The sequence below is a fragment of the Halichoeres trimaculatus genome, unplaced genomic scaffold, assembly GCF_033239565.1.
Source record: "Halichoeres trimaculatus isolate MK-OKI-2021-1 unplaced genomic scaffold, fHalTri1.1 fHalTri1_scaffold_4, whole genome shotgun sequence".
In the NCBI taxonomy this organism is placed as follows: Eukaryota; Metazoa; Chordata; class Actinopteri; order Labriformes; family Labridae; genus Halichoeres; species Halichoeres trimaculatus.
The window spans coordinates 23,384,298-23,405,949 of NW_027437182.1; the positions used below are offsets into that span (position 1 = coordinate 23,384,298).

The following is a 21,652-nucleotide window of genomic DNA, read 5'->3' on the forward strand; positions in this document are numbered from 1 at the left end:
GTTACAGACTTAACGAACCTGTGAGGTGAGCCGAGGTAACAGCTGGCTGAGCTCAGGTGAGACAGTGGCATGAGGTTCATTAGAAGTGTGTCAAACAGAGCAATATTAATGATTGGGGACATGAGGGACTCGTTTTGGCTTCACAGCTTATCTATCCAGAATCAGGGTCAGGAGAATGAGAGTGTGTGGCTGAAATGACCTTCTTATTAGTAAATAGTTAATCTAACAATATATACAGTCGCCGACATGGAGTTTTAAAGACTGAGCCAATCATTTTCTAATGAATACTTTTCTATTTTGAATGATAGTTTCAAAAATGTGAGTACTTATGGTGTGATATGATGTCCGTAAAATCACAAGAGTAAAGAATATTTCCGACATCACCTTTTTTTAAAGTGTGGAAGAATGGAGCTCATAAGAGAAAACATCTGGGGGTGGGACTGCACAGAGCAGAGCAGACCTTGTGTTTATTGCAACATCACCTTTTGTCCAAACTGGATCTTCCAACAGATTAGGGTAAATAAAATTGTCTCTTCCTCCATTCCACTTTCTCAATAAAAATGACTCTTTTCTAGTCTTTTACTTAAAAAAGAAACAAAAAAAACATTAACTACAAAACATGCTTTACCTTCAGAGACAATTATCTGAGACTGAAACAATCTTAAACCAAAAGTGTTCTTCATATTTTGAACTTCTACCAAATTGTCGACTGTCTGTGCACAGAAGAAAAGATAAAGTTGGTAAAGCTTGTGATTCCTGATGTGGCCTCAATTTGCTACAGTCAAACAGAGAAGAGCTCATTTGAGCTTAATCTAATCTTAAATTTTTTGGAATATTTTACAGCGCCACTCCTTCCAGCTTTTATGCTGTAGAATCCCCCACTAAACAACCTGCAGAGCAGCAAACAACACCTCAGAGGTGATGGTTGAGTTATCCTCAGCTTAACTTCATCTTAATGAGCTTGATTTGAATCGTTTGGTTACAGTTTTAAATCACTGTATCATGTTTATAATACAATTAGGATTAACTGTCCTGACCTCTTGACCAATAGGATTTATTGCACTTTTCAGTCTTTCAGCAGCATCTCAAGGATGCAGCTCCACAGGTCACATTTGGTCAAACTGAAATGTAGCATACGCCAGAGATAACGTTTTTAAATATTTAATTCGCACGTTATCCAAATATTCCCTGTGATATATTAATACTTTTTTCATACTGGTTTTATCAACTGAAAGTGCATCAAATGTTTATTTATAGTGTATGACTGTTTCTAAAGTGTGCCTGAGTGTTGTTTGTTTACCTGGTTTCAGGTGGAGGTTGTGGCACAGAGATGGTGGGCTCACTGTCAGGTCGCTTTAACTCCACCTCCACTGTGATGGTCTGCTGATCCTCCTCGCGCACACGCATCTCTTCCTGGGTCCTGAACACAAACAAACGCCCATTAAACAACAACACGCGCACAGGAAATGGAAACACATGTGAGGAACAAACACGGCCGTAGCCACCGCTAAGCAACAGGAAGAAAGGCTGGACTCATACACACAGACCAACAGGCTGACCTCACGTTTTCTCCTGCACACTCCCACCACACCCTGAAATGTCTAAATGCTGTGAAAACATAAAGCTGGCACACTCAAAGCATGGTAAACAAGTTGGTTTCTCCTGCTTAAAAAAGGTTTATGAAGTAAAAGAAGCATTCATGGGTCTGACTCACCTCCCGTCATGGCTGAGAGACTGGGTGTGCCTCCTGAGGACAGAGGACACAGTGTCAGTACACGCTCTGTGTGACAACCGCAGCAGCTGGTTCACACACAGAGAACGTTACTGCTTTTAAAATACACACATCCACTGACGCTACTGTGTGTTTTTCTCTGTCTGAGCTGTATTTCAAGGATTTCAGTCACATCCTCTAAACAACAGATTAATGGACAATTGTAGGAGTTGGAGAATACAAGTGTACCGGCCTTTGCACACTGAGTCCGAAACTTGCGCACCTTAAAAAATAAATTTGATCCCATGTTATGTCAATCATGTTTGCACACTTGATCAGAAACTTCTTCGTCATTACTTTTTGTGGAACAGGTTTCGATTTTTTGCGTTTTTTCGCATCTGCACCGCTCATTTCCAGGGTACTTTGACTGTTCAGAGATGCTGTAGGCTACTTGCAATATTGCATTTTCACATTTTTCTCTTACTGCCAATTTTCGCAAATAATACAAACGTATTGAAGACAGTGTGCAAGGTGTCTGTGTGTGCTGTATTTTGTCAGATTACAGATCCAAAATACGCATCCAAAAAAAACGGACTGAGTGTGCAAAGACCTCAACTTTCAAGACGTCAACAAGGAAAAATATTAGGTAAATTAAGCCTTGAATTAAAATATTATGTGACACTTAGGAGAAATCGATACCAAACATTGAACTTATATCAGTGAGACAAATCCCCAGAGAATGATTAATCTGTGTTGGACATCATGTTGAGAAAAAATACATGCCCCTCTTGATTGCAACTGATAATTTTTGTAAGTTACACTGTTTTTGTGTCTGTGTGTTTGTTAAGGTGTGTGTGCCTGTGAGTCAGCACCTGTAGCGGGGATGTTCGGCTGTGTCAGAGGGGGATCTCTCCGGTATGGACAGAGAAGTGGTGGAAGAGAGGGTTGTGGCAATAGAGGCTGTGGTGGCCTCTTCAAAAGATGGAGGAGTGCATGGGAGGAGATCTGGTCGCCCTGTGGGATGGAAAGACAAAGACAGAGCCAGAAAGTGAGAGGGAGAAAAGTGGGAGATAGCAGGTGAGAACAAACTTTTTCACAACACTAATAATAATGATAATAATTTGGAGCTAGTTCCAGTTATTATTTTGTAGCACTTATTTCACTTCAGAAATGCTGGTGCTTTTAGTTTCCAATGGCAACAACAGAAAGCCTGTTATTTACTCAGCTTGGAACAATCAGCCGTGTAATTGTTGAAAAAAAGACCTGAAAAAATTTCATGTCACGTAAGAAAAGCTGCACTCCATTTTATCAGTGACCTGAACTACATTTTAATCTGAGATCCAGTGACCCGAAGAGAGACTTACAGCTAAGCTCATCTACCTGCAGTCACAGTCAAACCTCGTGAGCCACTGATCCTCCGTGACGGCACGTGGAGAGTACATTTTGGTTTAATCTGCACCTGTTTCTATTCTTTTTCTCACAATATCTTGAGGTGCTTCGCTGAGGTGATACTTACCCTCATCCTCCAGCGTTGGGAAGCTGCGGGCTCCCCTCAGATCGTAGATGTTCTCGTCTCTCTCAGAGGGAAGCTGGCTGGCTGACCAGGCTGCACCAGGACCGGTTAACTTAGGCACCGTCAACGACACACGACCCTTCTTGGACGGGGATGACTTCAAAGCTGAGGGACAATTTACATTAACACAATGGAAAACATTGACATCTGATTTCGTTCAATTTGAGTCAGAGGATCACAACTATTATTTGTGTCTTTAATTCCAAAATTTTTTAAAGATTCATGTCTCACATATCAAACAAATATAAACTGTTAGAGTTTACTTATAACAATGTGGTGTTTAAGTAGATGAATGTTGGCTGACAGTCACTGCAAAAGGATCTCAAGAGTGCGAAAGTGAAACATAATAAGGCTATTCATACTGAAACCAAAGGCTAAAATGTAAATTAAAACAAATATATGTGTAGATGTTTGTGTCTGACAATCACTCGGATGTGTTTTCAAAAAACCAAGTGGAAAGTTTGACTCTAACATGATTTAAAACAACACCTAATAAGGCAGTTTGCCACCATATCAGATTTTCGTGTCAAGGCTCAGTAGTTACAGAGACAAAAGCCTGGCATCTGACATGCACATCTGTTAGACTTCGCACACAGCCCTGTCTGACTATGTAAGGCAGTGTCTTGTAAATTGGACTCACAGGAGCTCTTCTTGAAAACCGTGTTGCTCATGAACTTGAAGAACCTATCAGCATAAAAACCTGGCCGGTGAACTGACACGGTGTCCTAAGGGGAGGAGACACGGAGAGATTAATGAGACAAACAGTGCATGAGTAAAATGATCAACAGCAAGCTTATAATGGATTATCTCTTTGTCCCAGTTCTGTACTTTTATTCTCTGGGTCACACCACCAAGCAGAAAAACACAAACAAACAAAAGGACAAAAATAGACAGGCAGACACACCAGGCTACAGATGGGATCTTCGTTATTAATGCTGCGACAGACTGACAGGTGACACTTGGTGTTTGGTTTGGACAAAAAGAAAGAGCCAGGGAAAGAGGACGACAGCTCGGTTATTTTTGGCTCATGTGCTTCAGCATCACTGGGCTTCACTAGTATGAGTAACATCTTTGGAGTCATCCAACGATCTGAGACAACTGTGTGTACCACTGATGCAAAGCGAGTAAGCAGTATCTATCATCAGCAGCAACAGTGACGCACAGGAGGTTGTTATGGGGTTGCTTGCCCTCCCACACACATCATGTTCGTGAGTCTGGGAGAGTGGAGCAAATGAGAAGAGGGGGAAAATACTAAGGACTGCTAATCTTATCTTCAGGACTATCTGCTGATAAAGAAAAGCGGAAAGCCATTGTGAAAATGGATGAGAAAGAGTGGACATGCTGAGGACCTTTGAATCACGACATGAAACTGTCTCTGTAACAAGTCAGATCCTTCAGGCAGTGAACTCTGATGTAAACGAAGTTGTAGAAAACGAGACGCCTGTTTTTCTTATCTACTCGTGCTTCCACTACCATGTGGAAATCTTAACGTAAGCTAGTCAGATCAATGCAACATACACTGGAGTGACATCATTTTAGACATGGCAGCACGCAGTTCATATCTTATCCGTGGGTTGGTTTGAGATGTCAGTCTTCAAAGATCAAGTCATGCAGATAAGCTGGCTTCTGCTACACCCTGTCAAAAGGGCTCAGGTTGTTTCTATCTGGCTAAAGGGGACCTTCCTCAGGACACAGAACTGTACCAAAAACACTCAATTGTAATTGGTATTCTTTGTGTCCATTATTTCTCTGTTATATTTGACTTTATTGAAAATTGCACCTCTTGGACACAAAATTACTTTTATTTGAGTGTTCATTTAAATTATACACTCCAAATAATGTGTCTCTGACATACAGTTATATCAATTTAAGTTTTTTTTTATATAAGCAAAAGCATTATATCTCTTCTCTCTACTACTCACACTTTACGATAAGCTGGCTATTTATGAAGAAGATTCAGCTCATTAACTATTGACTTACATATAAATAACAGAAAAAAAACACAAGAAAAAGGCTGTACAGTGTTTTTTAAATCAGTATAAGCTCCAAATAAGACTTCTGTGCCCTGTATTAAGCATTTACTCATCTTTTAAATGATCCTTAATGCAAACTTTTGACTAAACTCATCAACACTTTGAATAACTCTCCCAAACAGGGAGGTAAAGCTACTAATAACAGATTTATCCATACAGGTTGAAAAAGAGTGAGACTGACAGATAGAAGAGGAGACAAAATGACTGGCACAGTAACACCTTCAAGCTAATGCTCATAGACATAGACAACAGGGCCAAAAGATTAGAGGTAGTTATTTACAGATCTGGTTGTAACTGCTGTTACTAGTCCAGGAAGCAGGTCAAGTGTCAGTATAATGTGGCTGTGTATTGTAAAATTAAGCTTTAAAAAGAAGGCTTATTTATTCATCATCTAATCAGAGAACATTCTGTGTTTTTTCTGCTACACACAGCAGATATAATGTGTATTTTGGGTCCTACATCTCTTGGCTGTGTCTCTTGGTAAAAATCTATTTAAGGCTCACCCCATCATGAACCAAAGCCTTCCACGTGTGCTCCAGTTTCTTGATTAACCTGTAAGAAAGAGAAAAAAAAAGTTTAACACACTGCTGTCAAATGTGTCTCATATGTTAGGATTATAATGAAAAACAGGAAGTGTGTTTGAAGTCTTTAAACTGAGGTCATGCTCTCTGGAAAAGTGAGGTCTAACACTAAGTAATATAAGTGTTTTGAAGGGTTTGATGCTGTCACATAAACCCTGTGACAGTCACCTGTAGGATTGCAAGATGTCGATGATTCCGACGAAGAGAAGAAGTCTCTCTCCCCTTCCATTCACAGCTGGGATACCTCCCATCCTAAAATGAAAAGACAGACTTAACAATAAAAGGAATCCCCATTTGCAGACAGGAATGTATTCGCAATTAAATCCCAAATAAATTGAAGACCTTAAAACTCTGTAGAGATGAAAATGATATCATGTTTGAGTCACGTACAGTGTGGAGTTCATGAAACAAAAGCTAAAGATTAAACTTAGTTGTCAGCTAAAGCAGTACGAGGGTTTGAAGTGTAAGAAAAGTGATAAATTCTCACACCGGATTGATGCTGGAAATATGACAAAGAGTGAACATTACTCAACAAGCAAAGTTTGAAGGAGACTGGTGGAGACACTTCAGACGTGCTATTAAATAAAAGTTTGTCATAGTTAATTTATAGCCAACTAAGGCATTAAGTGCAGTCTAGCCATGCACTCTCTCCTTCCTAATGTGCCAGCAGTCCCATCCATCACCCAGCCTCGACTTTCTCTGGCAAGACTCACGTGTCTTCAGTATCGATGGACCCTCCGCAGGCGGCTCCTCCCTGGATGGACTCCATGGCTGTGGAGTACAGGGCCTTCTGCTGGGCTATGGGCCTCTTCTCATCACTGCCGCCCTCCATCTGCCTCTCCCTCTCTGCCTGGTCCATGTTGTGGACCCCAAGCAGGAGACTGTAGTCCATGATCTTGAAGCTTTCCAGCACCTGAGTGAAGGTTACAGTGAGAGACTCATGTGAATGTGCAGAGATTGGATATAATGAAAGAAATCTCAGTGAAGCCTTTGTCTAAATAACGTAACACCAGAAGGAACAAGAAACATACTGCAATTGATTTAAATTATTGTTTGAAGACACCAAGCTCCACATGGTGATACACAAGCATGAACACACTTGTGAAAATGTATGGGACAGTCCATGTGTATGCATACACTCCCTGCCAAGCACATGCAACATTAAAGTTAACGCGAGGTGGTGATTTATTAGCCAAGAATAGGCTTTCCACCAGGCCAGACACCTTGTTAAACCTCCTGCTCGTAACAAATCTTTAATTTATGAGGGATCCTGGGAATGCCAAACACTCTCATAAATAGCCTTTTCTATCTGTGCCTCCTTCAGTCCCACCTCCCCCAATCCCCGTTCCTCTATTATTAATCAGGACACCATAAGCGTGCAGTTTTTCCCACTCCTCCGTTTCCTTATGTGGACTTTATATCTCTATGACTCTTTATCCAACTCCTTCCTTCAGAGAGTTTTTATATGGACGAGCTTTATCTTCTCTTCTGCCTTTCCTCCAGCTATTACTGCCTTTCTCTCTCTTAGGAGCCCTCCAGAGACTCTGGATCAGGGTTTTATGTGGATCCTCCAGCAGAAGCAGGGAACCCTCCCAAGCTTGTTTTCCCTCCTTATGAGTCCACTCTCGGATTGTTTAGTTTAACCTAAAGCGTATCAACACCAAGTTAAATCAATCATCTGTAACAGATCTATCTCACCAGGCAGTCTCTCTGTAGGGTCTTGACCACAGCGTTGTAAGTATCTTGGTCCAGCATCAGGCCGTCCTGGAGGTCTTGCATGAAGTCCAGGTCTTTGAATGTGGGCCTGGCTTTTTCTCTTTCTTTCTTGGATGCTCGCCTCTTGTAGGTGGAGCCCTTCAGGTCGTATTTGAGGTGCATGCGAACCACACGAGGGAGGACATTGTTCATCACCACCACACGGATGTTCTTCCCACCCGACTGGACACAGTATAGGCCAAAAAACTTGGGCAGCAAAGTGCGAGGGTTCTGGTTCAAGTTCTGGAGAGGAAAAAATGACACATGGAGAAAAAATAAGCCACTGTGAATCATGGGTTCATCAGTCACACTTAATTTCCAGCATGGTTTTACATTCAATGTGATAGGATTTTTCCAAATGTTTATTCATATTCATTCAAATGAGCAGGAGTGAGGGTGCCAAATAGCACAGCTTTTCTTCACTGGAGGAGAAACGGCTGGTATCATTTGTTTTTTATCAATCTTTTCAATAAATCAGGCAACCAAATGTGACACATCCAGAAATATAATCATTTCATGGGACCTTATAGGGTTTCAAATAAGGCAATAGTGAATGTGATACAGGTTTGTAAAAATAGTCAACTCCAGTCACAATTCTTAAATAACCCTAAACTGGCTTACAGTTGCGCAGAAGCATCACATATGTGCAGAGATTACACATTTCGAAATTATCTGAAACCTTATATCTAAAAAATGTGCCAGTGATGTTGCTCCTTGGTTTTTGAGAAGATGTTGTGAGGAAAAAAGAGGGCAATCAATATTATGGAGATTCTTAATCCAGCCAACTCTCAGTTTATTCGGCTTCCTTTAAATCTGATGTATGGAAGTTTTTAACTTTTCTGTGTCAAGAAATGAGAATGAAACAACAAACAATATGCAGACACCTCCAGCCTGTGGTGACCTGCATGTAGGAATCCAAATAAAATGTGACACCACTTCACAAGTCACCAAACTGAAAAACTTGAGAAGATAAGTACAAAAGTCAGCCAGGCCTTAAGATACCAAAAGAAGCATGTATATCCCCAGAACAACACCAGAGCTTGTATACAGCTGATTTGATAGACAAATAACCATAGTGTATTTTCTCCAAGTCTTCATTTGTCTTTTAACGTACCGTTTGCTTGTTATGAAGGTATTATAATATCCTGAGATTCCGACATCATTGCAACCTTTCACACTAATTACACTCACCGGCCACTTTATTAGGGACACCTATCCAACTGCTAGTTAATGCAAATTTCTAACCAGCCAATCACACGGCAGCAACTCAATGCATCTAGGCATGTTGACATGGTCAAGACGATCTGCTTCAGTTCTAACCGAGCATCAGAATGGGGAAGAAAGGTGATTTAAGTGACTTTGAGCGCGGCATGGTTGTTGGTGCCAGACGGGCTAGTCTGAGTATTTCAGAAACTGCTGATCTACTGGGATTTTAACCAACAACCATCTCTAGGGTTTACAGAGAATGGTCACAAAAAGAGAGAATATCCAGTGAGCGTCAGTTCTGTGGGACAAAATGCCTTGTTGATGCCAGAGGTCAGAGGAGAATGGACAGACTGGTTGGAGCTGATAGAAAGGCAACAATAACTCAAATAACCACTGGTTAACAACCGAGGTCTGCAGAAGAGCATCTCTGAACACACAACACGTCCAACCTTGAGGCAGATGGGCTACAGCAGCAGAAGACCACACCGGGTGACCCTCCTGTCAGCTAAGAGGCTACAATTCACACAGACTCAGAAGATGGGAAAATCGTTGCCTGGTCTGATCAGTCTGGATTTCTGCTGTGACATTCGGATGGTCACCAGATCTCAATCCAATAGAGCACCTTTGGGATGTGGTGGAATGGGAGATTCTCATCACGGATGTGCAGCCAGCAAATTTGTGGCAACTGAGTGATGCCGTCATGTCAATATGGACCAAACTCTCTGAGGCAAAAGGGGGTCCAACCCGGTACAAGCAAGGTGTACCCAATAAAGTGGCTGGTGAGTGTATAGCTATATAAAAAAAACAAGGAACAGTGACCATCTCTATTTTTGGATCAATATGTTAACATATTGCGCTGTAAAACCGGTATTTTATTACAGGCTCTACATATATTTCCTTGTCTTATGGCGCCAACCTCAAGTGGACACTTAAGGAACTGCAGGTCTTAGTGAGTTTGTAACAGTGTTACTTTTCAGCCCTGCATGCTGCCACATGATGCAGTATATTTACAGACCTATAAAGAAATTATGATTGATTCATGGCTATGTTGCTGTGTTGATTCAGCACAAGAAACGAGCAACACATGCACCGTATATCATATAAAATACTGAAAGGCTGTAGGAATGAAGTGCTGCAAAATGACAAAAGCAGAGCTGATTCTTTAGTTGCTATCCATGATACAAAACTGACCTGCACTTCCACAGTCGTTTTTTTTTTTAAAAAAACATTTTTTTCTTAACTAATTCTGCTGTCAAACACAAATCTGTGCTGAACATTTTAACACAATCCTCACAAATGAGGTTAGTCGGGTTGGTGCTTAGTTAAAGACCTGCTTTGACATTGGGAGCTGGGCCAGCTCAGCCCCATTAGAAAAATGAGATGGACGATGAAAGAGGAAGAGAGAGGGAGAGCTGTGATCCATATAGAGATAATAAAGAGACAAAACAAAACATCCAGGAAAACAAATGACTTTAGGAAAAGAGACGAAAAAGGCTCTACACTCTTGTAATGACCTTCAGAAAGAGGAGGCAGAGGGAGCAGGAAAGAAAGAGAAAGGGGGAAAGAGAGCATCCTCTGCCCTCAGCCACACACAACCCTTCTGTCAATGTTAAGAGGGCAGAGCTCTGACAAGCCAACAACACAGACACGTGAGGGAGAGGAGGGAGGGGAGGGAGGGGAGGGGAGTGAGAGGAGAGAGGGATGAAAAGCAAATATGAAAACACAGAAGACAGGCTGTACAGAGAGTGGATTAAAACACGTAGCAGAGTGAGAGATAAAAGAAAAATAAATTACAGTGAGGGTGTCATAGAGGCAGAGAGAAGTGATAAGACATTAGAAAACGTGACAGAGGAGGAAAGACTGGTGTATATTAGAGCTACTAATACACAGAGAGGAGAGGAGAGGCAGCAGTAGAGTTGATTACATCACTATGATCTGTATGCTGCCCAGAGCCAGACTCCTCAGCAAGCCCACAAGCATCAGCCAGTCAGCTGTGGAAGACATGAAGAGCTGAACCAATGACCGCTGCACGCTGTCTGATACAAATACAGACGTACTGCTCACAATACATTTAGACGAATTTAGCGCCCCGTTGGGTTTTTATCTTTTTTAATCTGTTTTTTTTTCTATTTATCTTATTAAAGAGGTTTCAAGGTGTCAGAATCAAGGGGCAACATCCAGTTAAAAAAAATGAAGCCTGTGCTGCTTTTACTGCTAAAAGCTGCTGTTTATCGAGAAGGCTGGCTGCAGAAAGACCGGAAGTCACATACACACCCAGCCATAAAAAAATACTTTTACGGCATTGAAAAGCATATTTACAGCCTGGTTCAAAAACAGCTTGGGTCTAAAACACTTATTTCCCTATCGCCACACACTGTACGGTGAGTGATTTTTTTCCTTACTCTGTGGTTTAGAAGTTATTATGATCGTTTGATTGTCCAATCACAGACATAGCTCAGGTCACATGACTGGCAGGCGCCCTGCAGCTGTTCGAAAGGAAACTCACAGCTGGCGTCGTAACCAATGTGGCTGCGTCTGCGGATTGGCTTTATTTCACCGTTTCGGGAAACGAATAGGTGACACCGCAGGGACTACGTCCATGTTTTATTCAGTTTATGGTCAGAATTTTAAAATTTGAGCTCAAACAATACCGGTACAGTCAGACAAATGTATGAGAATGTTAAAGGACTAAACAAAACTTTAGTTATTGCGAAACTGTGATTTGTATCAATAAGTGGTATTGTGTGTGAAACAGGGTAGAGCAGACACACACAGTAAACAAAAGTATATATACTACAAAAAATATTAAACCCAAAGAAGAACAGCTTTTTTTTAATTTAGCATGCGTAGGTCTTATTTTTAATGTGAAGTTAGAGGTTAATGCTCTTGTTTTTATACCATTAAGATTTAGTCAGATAAACTAGATATCAGTTTTAGTCAAATTAGCTGGTGCCAGTTTAGACAGATGTAGAAACTTCTCTCTGCTGCTGATCCTGTTCTTTTTTTCAGAGGTAAAGAGAAGACTTGTTTTTTTGTCCTCTGTTGTTAAACCTGCCCTGTGAAATCCAGGTGTCAAAACAGACACTCTCTACTTTTAATGAAAGGCTTAAAACTTTCTTCTTGTATACACACCTGATCAAAATCCTAAGACCAGTTGAAAAATTGCTAGAATTTACCTTTTGCACATTTGGATCTTTAGAAGGTTTTAAGTAGCGCTACAATATGCTAAAGCAAGAAGGGGGAGTGTGACAAAAAGCACTTTGAAAAAGTAATTTATTGAAAACAACAAGTAAACTGAAACAGGCTGTTTATCAGTTGATCAAAAGTTTAAGACCATCACTCAAAAAGAAGCTTCAGCTAATTGCCACACTTGATGCTGGCATATTTACAGCAATTCATTACATGATTGCATTATTTCAACGCAGAGGTGGATAAGTGGTAAAGTCTTCCATATCTGTACCAATAGGTTGGGGTTTTGATCCCAGTTTCAGTGGTCCACATTTGAAAGTGTCCTTGTACAAGATGCTTAACGCCCCTGGTGATTGTTCCAGCAGTCTTAGTTGTAAGATAGTTAGTTGTAAGGACCAAAGAAGGTGCCTCATATTTAAAGCCACTCAAAGGTTAATTTATTCAATCATTAATATCATGTTTTTCTCATATGGTCTAGTCCATAAAACTGCATCCATCTTCCAAACATTTTTTTCCCCACATGCCACTATATCTCATCTCGTGGGCTCATCCTTTATTATCCACATTCTTCTGACATGAACCTTTCCGCCTTTCTTTTATCCACCTTTAAACTACCTTTAGAAATGCTTCAGAGCACAACCAAAACATCAGAAAAGGTCACAGTGAATGTGCTGAGCCTTTAGCGTCCCTAAATGATTAAATGAATTCCTGCAGTGGTCTTTTGGCCACGGCTGTCGCCACACGAATAAACACGAGGCTGGAGGCCGTGAACCCTCAGAGGCTAGAACAGTATCATGTACATACATGGAGCTGTTGCTGGTTGAGTTCATTCACAATGAGCCTGGAGTTGGGGGCACTGGTAAAACACACTGGCCGGTCTCTTATGAAACCACATGGCCTGAGGTCTCAGTCAGAGATCACAGAGCTGTTGTGTCTGTTTTATATAAAAAGGTTGTCACGCTAAGAGGAGAGATATCCAGGGTCTTACATAAACATGAGATCTAAAAATATAACTTTAATAAGAACATCAGGGAGGTTGGCATTTAAATGAAAGTGTGAGTGATGCATGTGTGCAGTGATACATGAACACTGACTGGCTTCTCCACCCTTTGTACAGAATCCTCATTACTTGTATTTATAGCCAAAAATTAGGAATAAAAATGAATTGACATTTCTTTTGCTTGCATATCGTTCTTAGTTGAAGTTTTATAACATGAACACTCACCATGTAGTATCCAGGCAGCAGTTTTTGTAAGAACTCGGCCTCCTTGTGCATCACAGTCTTGATGATGAACTCGTCGTCCTTTGTTAGGTAGAAGACAGAGCCACTGGCTCCAGGATTGGAAAGCTCGATCAGCGGCTCGTTACAAAGAGAATACTGCAAAGTACAAATACACAAAGTTCAGTGGAGAAATGATCCCAGACAAAGACACATTCAAAAAACAATCTGATATTTTAGATTACGGATTGGATTATTGTTTCTTTAATGTAACACTTCTATTAAAGTCATGTTTAAAAATTTCATGTCATTTTTTTAATCTGTTAAGTGTACTCTTGAGTTGTATGCGCAGAAGTTTTAATCAGGGATTTCTTGATTTGATATTCTTAAGGTCTACCCCTAGACAAAGCTTGAGTGTTCAAATTTAATGACAAGTCAACTAGAAAAAACTTTGGTAACACTTTATATTAGGGAACACATATTCACTATTAACTAGGTGCTTACTAATATGCAGATAAGTAGCATACTAGCCCTAAATAAGTATTTATTAAGCACTTATTAACACCTTATTCTACAAAGCCTTATTCTATTTCTGTTAGGATATGAATTAAGATTTTTCATTAGATTAACTTCTAAATATCACATATTGGCTGTGAACAAATGCATTGTTGTTTCTGAATAATAATGTGAATAATGGTGTGGGTTATTAGAGCCTTGTAAAGGACCAGCACCACAAGAACAGCATTTCCTTTCTTTATTACTCAAAAATTGTGGACTCTGAAATTCACAAAAAATAAACATATTTATAAATAATCAAAATAAAAAAACTTAAAAAAACCCCCAAAACATCACAGTCAATATGTGATATGCATATTAGTTAGCACCTAATTAATAGTAAATATGTGTTTTCCAATATAAAGTGTTATCAAAAGTTTTTCCCTCAAAATACCTGATAAGACTCATTTAACACCTGAGCTCATCCATTTAAAGGCATTGATTTCAAGTCCTAAGGATTCAGACTTAGATTCATATATCACTAAAGTGTAGAAAAATCCTCATTTGCAGTTATTGTGACTTCAGACAATAAGCTGTAGGAAGGCAAAGGCTGTGATTAGAGAGGGTTTTCATTTAAACCAGGGGTTCCCAAACTTTCAGCCTACAATCCAGGGGACTGGTGACACCCTGCTGTGGGATTCCACTTGGCCATTCCAAAAACTGACAAAAAGAAAAAAACAAACAAACAAAAAAAACTGATACCATCATTGGTATAATTGCTTTTGGAAAGCATTTAACAATCCTCCTTTCAGTGTTCCTCAACTCCTAAGGGATCCCCACCCCACTTTGGAAACTCCTTGTTTTAAAACCATCAAGTGTTTCATTGTTTAAGTGGAACAACATTTGATCTGCTCTAATGCCAGTTACATTTTTGTATTTTGAGAGGCAGAGGTGACTTTGAGCATTGACTGAGATGCAAACACTGCTATCTGAATGTTTTCACACAGCTCCTTACTAATGAGGAAAAAAAAGGAAAAGCAGCTTAATGACTGTCAGGGGGGAGTGATTGTGTGTAATTAAAAGAGAGTTTATCATCACCATAACATTTTTTCCACATTTCCACAGCCTGATTTTCTGTCGACAGTCAAATGCAGGCAGCTGCTGCTGTCTTTGGAAAGCAGCTTGAGAGTGTGCAGAAAAAAATACTTGATTTTTAGTTTAATCCCTCAGTTACACTGATATCATAAAGCTGTTTTTCTTTTTTTACTTCCCAAAACCATCACACAGTCTGTGATGATTGATGACATTTTCTTTATTAAAACCACAAACACTAATTGATTAAAGAAGGTGAATGGATTGTTCACTGCAGTGCCGACAGTAATTTCCGAAACACTGCAGATGAAAAAGGCTTGTACAAATGAATAAAAAAGGGCAGGATTGTGAGGAGATGGAGGAACACGATGGCAGGCAGAAGCTGAAAATGGTGAGTGACAGAGAAACAAAGCGAGAGGAAGGATTGCAGTTCACATCGTGGGAAGCTAAAATAGACTCATTAAGCTGTCGATTAACAAGCGCTTTGCAATCCCAGCTTTGTTCATACACATATTTGACTTCTGCTTGTATGATGAATACCTCTGCTCATTAGCCCTTTAGACTTTATCTTGGCAGCTTAAAAGCAAGCGATGACAGACGTCACTGTTGAAAACTGTGAAGCTGCCTCCACCTACCCTCTGATAATGGTTCACTTTTCAGGCCTCTCGGAGGAGCCTGACATTTCATTTTAGACCTTCTTAGAAGAAGGGATTCTTGCAAATGTTAAAAAGGTGGAGCTGACTGAATAGTGCAACATTGACAAAGTGGCATTTAAAAGGTTCTCTTGACAACAGGGATCTTTTTGTAGATGTGATGAAATGACCATGAGGGTCATAATGCCAAGGAAAGAATTCTCTTTTTCTTATTTTTAGTCTTCAGTATAGCTAAAGGTGGGTACACACTACAGGATGATCAGGCTGATTTTTGTCCCAATTTCCCCCATATGATCAAGTCAGCAAAGGCCCGATTTTCTGATGACATCATGTGTGATTTTCCTGTGGTGTCGGGTGTGTTAAGAGTGATTTCTTCTGGTCGGAGCCGCTCGGAAGGCCTCAGATGCAGTGATTGTAGAAAATGAACATGTTTAATATTTGCGACTAAAAATCCTGTAGTGTGCGGGGCCCTTGGCGAGGAGCTGAGCAGGTACAGCGTGTAATGTCACACGTACCAGTGTAAAGCCAATCAGGACGTAAGCTGACTCAGCTGACTGACTGTAGAGGAAGTAAGAAATCTATCTACAATACTTAAAACGACTTAACTCACCAACAACTCGTATTGTCATTCAAACCATATCCACGCCATCTCCACAACCTTTTTCATAAGCACTTTTCTTTCGTGTGTTTTTTTGAAATTCTAGAGTCTGAAAACAAACATCTTTGCTTTTTTCTGTACATTCATCATGGTTATTTACACGTAAGTCACGTTTTACTACATAAGATTTGGAATGTTGAGCGTGAAGAAGCTGAAGCTCTGCTAAAGAGTCTGTTAGTGTGTGGTGTCCTCAGAGTGCAGACCACACACTGTAAGATCAGGAGAGCGAAATCTTGTGCGATCTGTCTTTTGTTGTCATCAAGTGTGTGAAGTTTTGGAGAATCCTGTAATGTGTACCAGCCTCAAATGTTTGCTTTTCTCTATATTCATCTCTAATTCTAACTATGGTATCCAAGGATGGACTGTTGACAAGGAGACTTTTGGTCAATTCAGCCACAAAAGTATATCTACAAATTTGTAGATACATTAAGTGATTGGTCATTCTGGAGGAAATTGCTCTGCTGTCATGTGATTATAAATCAAACTGACTGGTAGAAGTGTAATGAAAAGAAGCCTCGAGAACAGTCTGACACCGTTCACACCAGCTTGTACCAGGTCAAAGCATCAGCTAAGTCGGTGGAACAAAAACAACCTTCCACTAAAAGGTCACAGGAAGTCCCCTGATATCCATTTTTTTAAATCTAGATGATATTTAAAAAACTGGTTTCCTCTAATTGAACAATGTGTTACGCCTGAAATACACCAGATGTGTCTGCAGTACGACTCCGTTGCGCTGCTTCTTGACTGTGTTTGTAAACTGTGTGTCCAGCCCTAGCTCAGTCCAGGGCTGTTCATCAGCTGTAACACCAGTCCCATCATCTGACAGCTCAGCTGATTACATCTATACATCAGATCGGCAAATAGAAAAACAGATATTCTAAATAAACTGCTCTAACTGCTCCTTGTATTTCAGATCTGTTCTGTATCTTTTCTGGTTCTTTCCTGCTGCTCTCTTGCATTGGATTCTGATTTATGTCCCCGAAAGAGAGAGGAGGTGTGCTTCCCCCATGTCGTGCTTTTACTAACCATATAGGTACATGGAAGGGCAGGGAGCTCCGAAACAGAGCCATACCATCAAAAATGACTTACTGCCTGTAAATAAGTGGTTCTGACTGAATTCTTATTTGCTTTAAATCTGTGTGCATGTGAGCAGATTTAAGCATAGGAAGTGTTCAGTATCTGCCTTTAGTTTACTCAGATTTTTATTTTCAGCATAGTACAGCAAAAAATGCATGTCAAGGTTTTTCTTTCAACTGCACCTTTTCTCATGAGTAGTCAGACTGCAAACAATGGGAACACATCAAACAAAGCCTGGGAAGTCTCATTTCACTGACTTCTGGATGAACCAGTAGCCCCCAAAAAGTGCTCTGTCGCTCCAAGCAGCTATACTGTTTTTTGGATAAAGCTGGTGTTTTAAATAAAATTGGTATTCCTGCTTTGTTGAACAGAGTCAGCTTAAGAGTGATAGAGAAAACAGGGTAGAGAGAGAGGAGGATTACAAACAGCAAAGGGTCTGATCCAGGGCTGCTGTGAAAAAGACCCAGCCCTGATATGTGAGATGCTGCTCCACAAGGTTCACTCCTGGGTCACTCAAAGATTTGTCATATTTGGTTTGCTTTTTGATGTTCACGGCAGCTCTCACGGAGTCACAGTTTAGGCTTGGTGTTTCATACACTACTGCGGTGTTATTAAAGAAATGTTCCTTTTCAAAATCTTTCTTGAGACCACAAAAGTAAACAAGGCAAGTTCACTGATTGTGATATGGAAAAAATACAATTGATACACGTGATTAAAACACGTGCTGACATGAGATGATGGCTGACCAGACTGGCTGTAAAAGATTGCAGAAACAAGCCTGGTTGTGAGTGATGTTTCCATGCGGTCAAATCATGGACACACAACAAATATGTGCACATGAAACACAGAGAATCACTGACTAAGCTCTGTATGTATATTCTGCAAGATTGCACCGAGCAGAGCGGTGAATCATGCAGCCTCTAGGTCCTCTTGCTGATGTGGAGCGACAAGCTGCAGACATTCTCTTCTTCTCTCCCACCATCCTCTTTCCTCCTCTCTTCCCTGTCTTGTGCTGTTTTATGACTCCTTGTGTCTTTTCTTTCCCCCTAACATCACAATAATTCCTATGCACAGGTCTCTTCTTTGTTTCTTGTTTATAACTTCAAATATCTATGCTCACTTCTTCTGTGTCTTTGGTTTGTTTTCTGTTTGAGCTTCCCTTTCTTTTTACATTTCTACATTTTCACTTTGTGTAAGATCATTCTAATCAGAAATTCCTGTCATTTCTGGTCATGTCCAAAATTAAACTTGTTCTGGAGAGATGTATTTGATGCACTAGAAAAGGACATTCCACAAGAACACTTGGTGGCGATACTTGGAGCAACACCCGCTGGCTTGGATGGTGGGGCCAAAAAATACTTGTTCAATATCTTACCTACAGCGGCCCCTGAAGTGCATCACCATACGCTTGTTAAACCAGACCCTCCCACGTACACTATATGGATCCAGAAAGTTTGCGACATTTATCAAATTGAACAAATTACATACCAAGTAAGACTTCAAAAAGAATTTCATAATCAGTAGATTCCAGTAGAGAGGGATGTTTAATTTAGGGGCAGTCCAAGATCATACACCTCTTTCCTAGGGACTGAATTTGCATCTGTACACATGATATCTGAGTAAATTAGACTTTATTTCTTTATGAATACATTTTTATCTATCTATTTTAATTATTTAAATATTTATTTTTATACTTCACATTTCCTTCCTGCTTTTATGACCATTTGTGTACTTGTTTGTCCATGTGTACTCTTTTGTGTATGTATATTCTTTGGAGTGGTCAATCTGGTTTATGTTCACTTAACATCCAAATGTACAGCTGTAGAAAGAAAAAGGAGAGAAAGTAAAAAACAAAAAAACAGAAAAACAACTATATATATATATATATATATATATATATATATATATATATATATATATATATATATATATATATATATATATATATATATATATATATTTTTTTTTTTTTTTTTGGGGGGGGGGGAGAAAAATGGATAAAAACTAAGTTGAAAAAAAGAAAAAGAAATTCCTGTCAGAGTGTTTAATACCAACAAGTAGAGCTTCTACACTATAGTGGTTTCCAAACACAATGAAGTAATTGAGCTAAATTCTTACCAGGTAGTCATCTGGTCTGATGCCGAACAGTTCTCTGAAGTAGCGAAAGGCCACAGGAGCGTATGTTTTAAACCGGAAGTCAGGGAAATGGTGGGCTGGAGTGAGGTTGCTGCCTTCACTGTAAGATAGAAAAATATCAAGAGCACAAAGGATGAGAAGACAGTAACCATCAGTCAACATAGAGAACTTTATCATCTGTATAAACTAACAACACAAGCAAAGTACAGACCTGGGGAAAAAGATGCTTTCCACCACGTAGAAGTCTTGCATTAAGACATCTCTCTCAGGTTTTGAGCTCAGGTTGCCGACTGTGTAACCAATGCCCAGCTGAATGGCACCTTTCAAGGCTGAGGATGTGGTCTGCAGAGAAAGGGGTGAGGGCCAGGGACAGTGGACGGTACAATGAGAGGAGGATACTCTCCCCCCTTTACACCACAGCAGAAATAATGAATGTGCCAAGGCTGAGATGGAAAAGGCCATCTTTAAAAACAACATCTATCATTATTCTAGCATTTAGTCTGTTTTAAGTGCGTGCATCTGAATCTTATGCATCTCATTTTTGAGGAGGTGCTTGCTGTCTACAATACCTTCTTGTAAGTCGTTTCCCCTGATGCATCCACTCCTCTGTGACCAATTTTCTTCCCCTGACCAGGCAGGCCTGAGGATGAGGGCATCTGGGGAAAGAGATTGAGAGAAAATTGAATCTCAGGGAGAGGAGGATGTGCACCTGCTCAGTAACACTGCATATTTAAAATCACACAGACAGTGTCAGGGTAGCATTTCCAAGAGAAAGCAGTGCTTCATCACAAAGTGCATACAACAAGTCTTATGGCACAGTTTGTAGTTTAATCTAAGGTAATGGATTCTTCCAAATGTTTGAAAGTACGAATGCTTAAGATGCGAAAGCTGTGCTTTCTGGTTTATTGAGCTTCATGCAGGGCTCTACACTAACTTTTTCACTGGAGGCACTGGTGTGACAAACTGAGGAAGTTGGTCGCACCAGTACATGATTGGGTTGCACCATTTATTCATTTTATATAAATAAAAATAACTAGAGTGCAGTACCTCTAGCTATGATTTTGCTTAATATTTTATTGTAAATATGAAGTTTGCAAAAAGCAACAAGCTCTGGCTAACTAAACAGGTTATTTCTTTTATGTAACTTTAAAGGAGGAATACAGCAAAAATGCTTCTTGAAAGCAAAGAATAAAAACAGACATGTATGTGTTACCATGTCAGGGTTATTATAGTTAACAAAAACATTTTTCGTTGAAATGAAAAATAAAAACGAGGCCTTACATAAAACAGTAACTAAAATTCTTCAGTGAGTTTACAAAACTTACAAAAATAATTTAAAATGAAAGAGAAAATGTCTTTAGTTTTTGTCTTTGTCAATCTGTGTCATATACGAACTCATTACTTTTACCAATCGCGAATGCTGGCAGGCTGCCAACACTCCTGAATATGGAGGGAGTCTCCCATTTTTTAACTTTTCTGTTCTCCTGATTATCCCCTGACCCTAAGTATGCTCCTGTGGTCTCTAATATCTTTAAAGTCAAATCAAGTCCTGTACTTGGGCGCTATATCAAAAACCTAAAAACCATCCACCCCTCTCTCTGTTAGTTGGTTTGGTCCAAAGACGCTGCAGGAGACCTCAGAGACAGAGACAGATAACCGTGCAGCAGCTGTTGATGAATAGTTTATCGGAGCCTTAGCTGTTTTATTTTTTTTTTGTTTGTTTTAAGTGTTGACACGACATGTCATGAGTTAAACTCTTCAACTTGTTAAAAAGTTGATTCACCCTATGGTTCGCCCAGATCTCTCTTTTTAACCTAAGCTCTGACATGCTCTAACGTAGCATCCTCTTCAATAAGGAGAGTTAAGAGCAGCGTGAATCTCATAGTGAGAAGGCTGGCTCTAAAATAGTGAAACGCTTGTGGTTGTGAAGTTTTGTCTGTCTTCGGTGTGAGAGTTCATGTGGAGGAGACTGACAGAGCCAGTGAAAGAGAGGGCGAATTAAAACCACAATGTCTTGTACAGTGCCTGTAAAAGAGGAAGCATTAAGACATATGTACTCGCACGAAAGCGACCGCATGAAATTTTTACTTGCGCAGGCTAAAAAAAAAGGTTGCATATGCGACTATTTTGGTCGCAGTCTCAAGCCCTGTCATGGTTCAATTTGTCATTTAAGTGGAATTAAAAGTCATTTGTAGAAACAGATAATACTAATTGTAAATTACTTCTAATTGTTCAATTCACCACACAGTACAGTGCTGTGCCAGACTGATGGGA

At 40.0% G+C, this 21,652-nt stretch overlaps 1 protein-coding gene across 2 annotated transcripts in view; it reads right to left on the bottom strand.

Moving 5' to 3' along the window:
- The window catches only part of pip5k1ca (phosphatidylinositol-4-phosphate 5-kinase, type I, gamma a), a 59,474-nt gene that overhangs the window by 12,976 nt on the left and 24,846 nt on the right, over positions 1-21,652 (bottom strand). For both annotated transcript variants that reach the window (XM_074668030.1, XM_074668029.1), the window contains exons 3-15: positions 19,948-20,034; positions 19,590-19,720; positions 19,361-19,478; positions 13,274-13,426; positions 7,597-7,896; positions 6,612-6,811; positions 6,067-6,150; positions 5,821-5,869; positions 3,925-4,009; positions 3,228-3,389; positions 2,584-2,725; positions 1,715-1,747; positions 1,301-1,420 (exon numbers count right to left, since the gene is read on the bottom strand). In XM_074668030.1, coding sequence (XP_074524131.1) covers positions 1,301-1,420; positions 1,715-1,747; positions 2,584-2,725; positions 3,228-3,389; positions 3,925-4,009; positions 5,821-5,869; positions 6,067-6,150; positions 6,612-6,811; positions 7,597-7,896; positions 13,274-13,426; positions 19,361-19,478; positions 19,590-19,720; positions 19,948-20,034 — 1,664 coding nt within the window. The remainder of the gene's footprint in view (positions 1-1,300; positions 1,421-1,714; positions 1,748-2,583; positions 2,726-3,227; positions 3,390-3,924; positions 4,010-5,820; positions 5,870-6,066; positions 6,151-6,611; positions 6,812-7,596; positions 7,897-13,273; positions 13,427-19,360; positions 19,479-19,589; positions 19,721-19,947; positions 20,035-21,652) is intronic.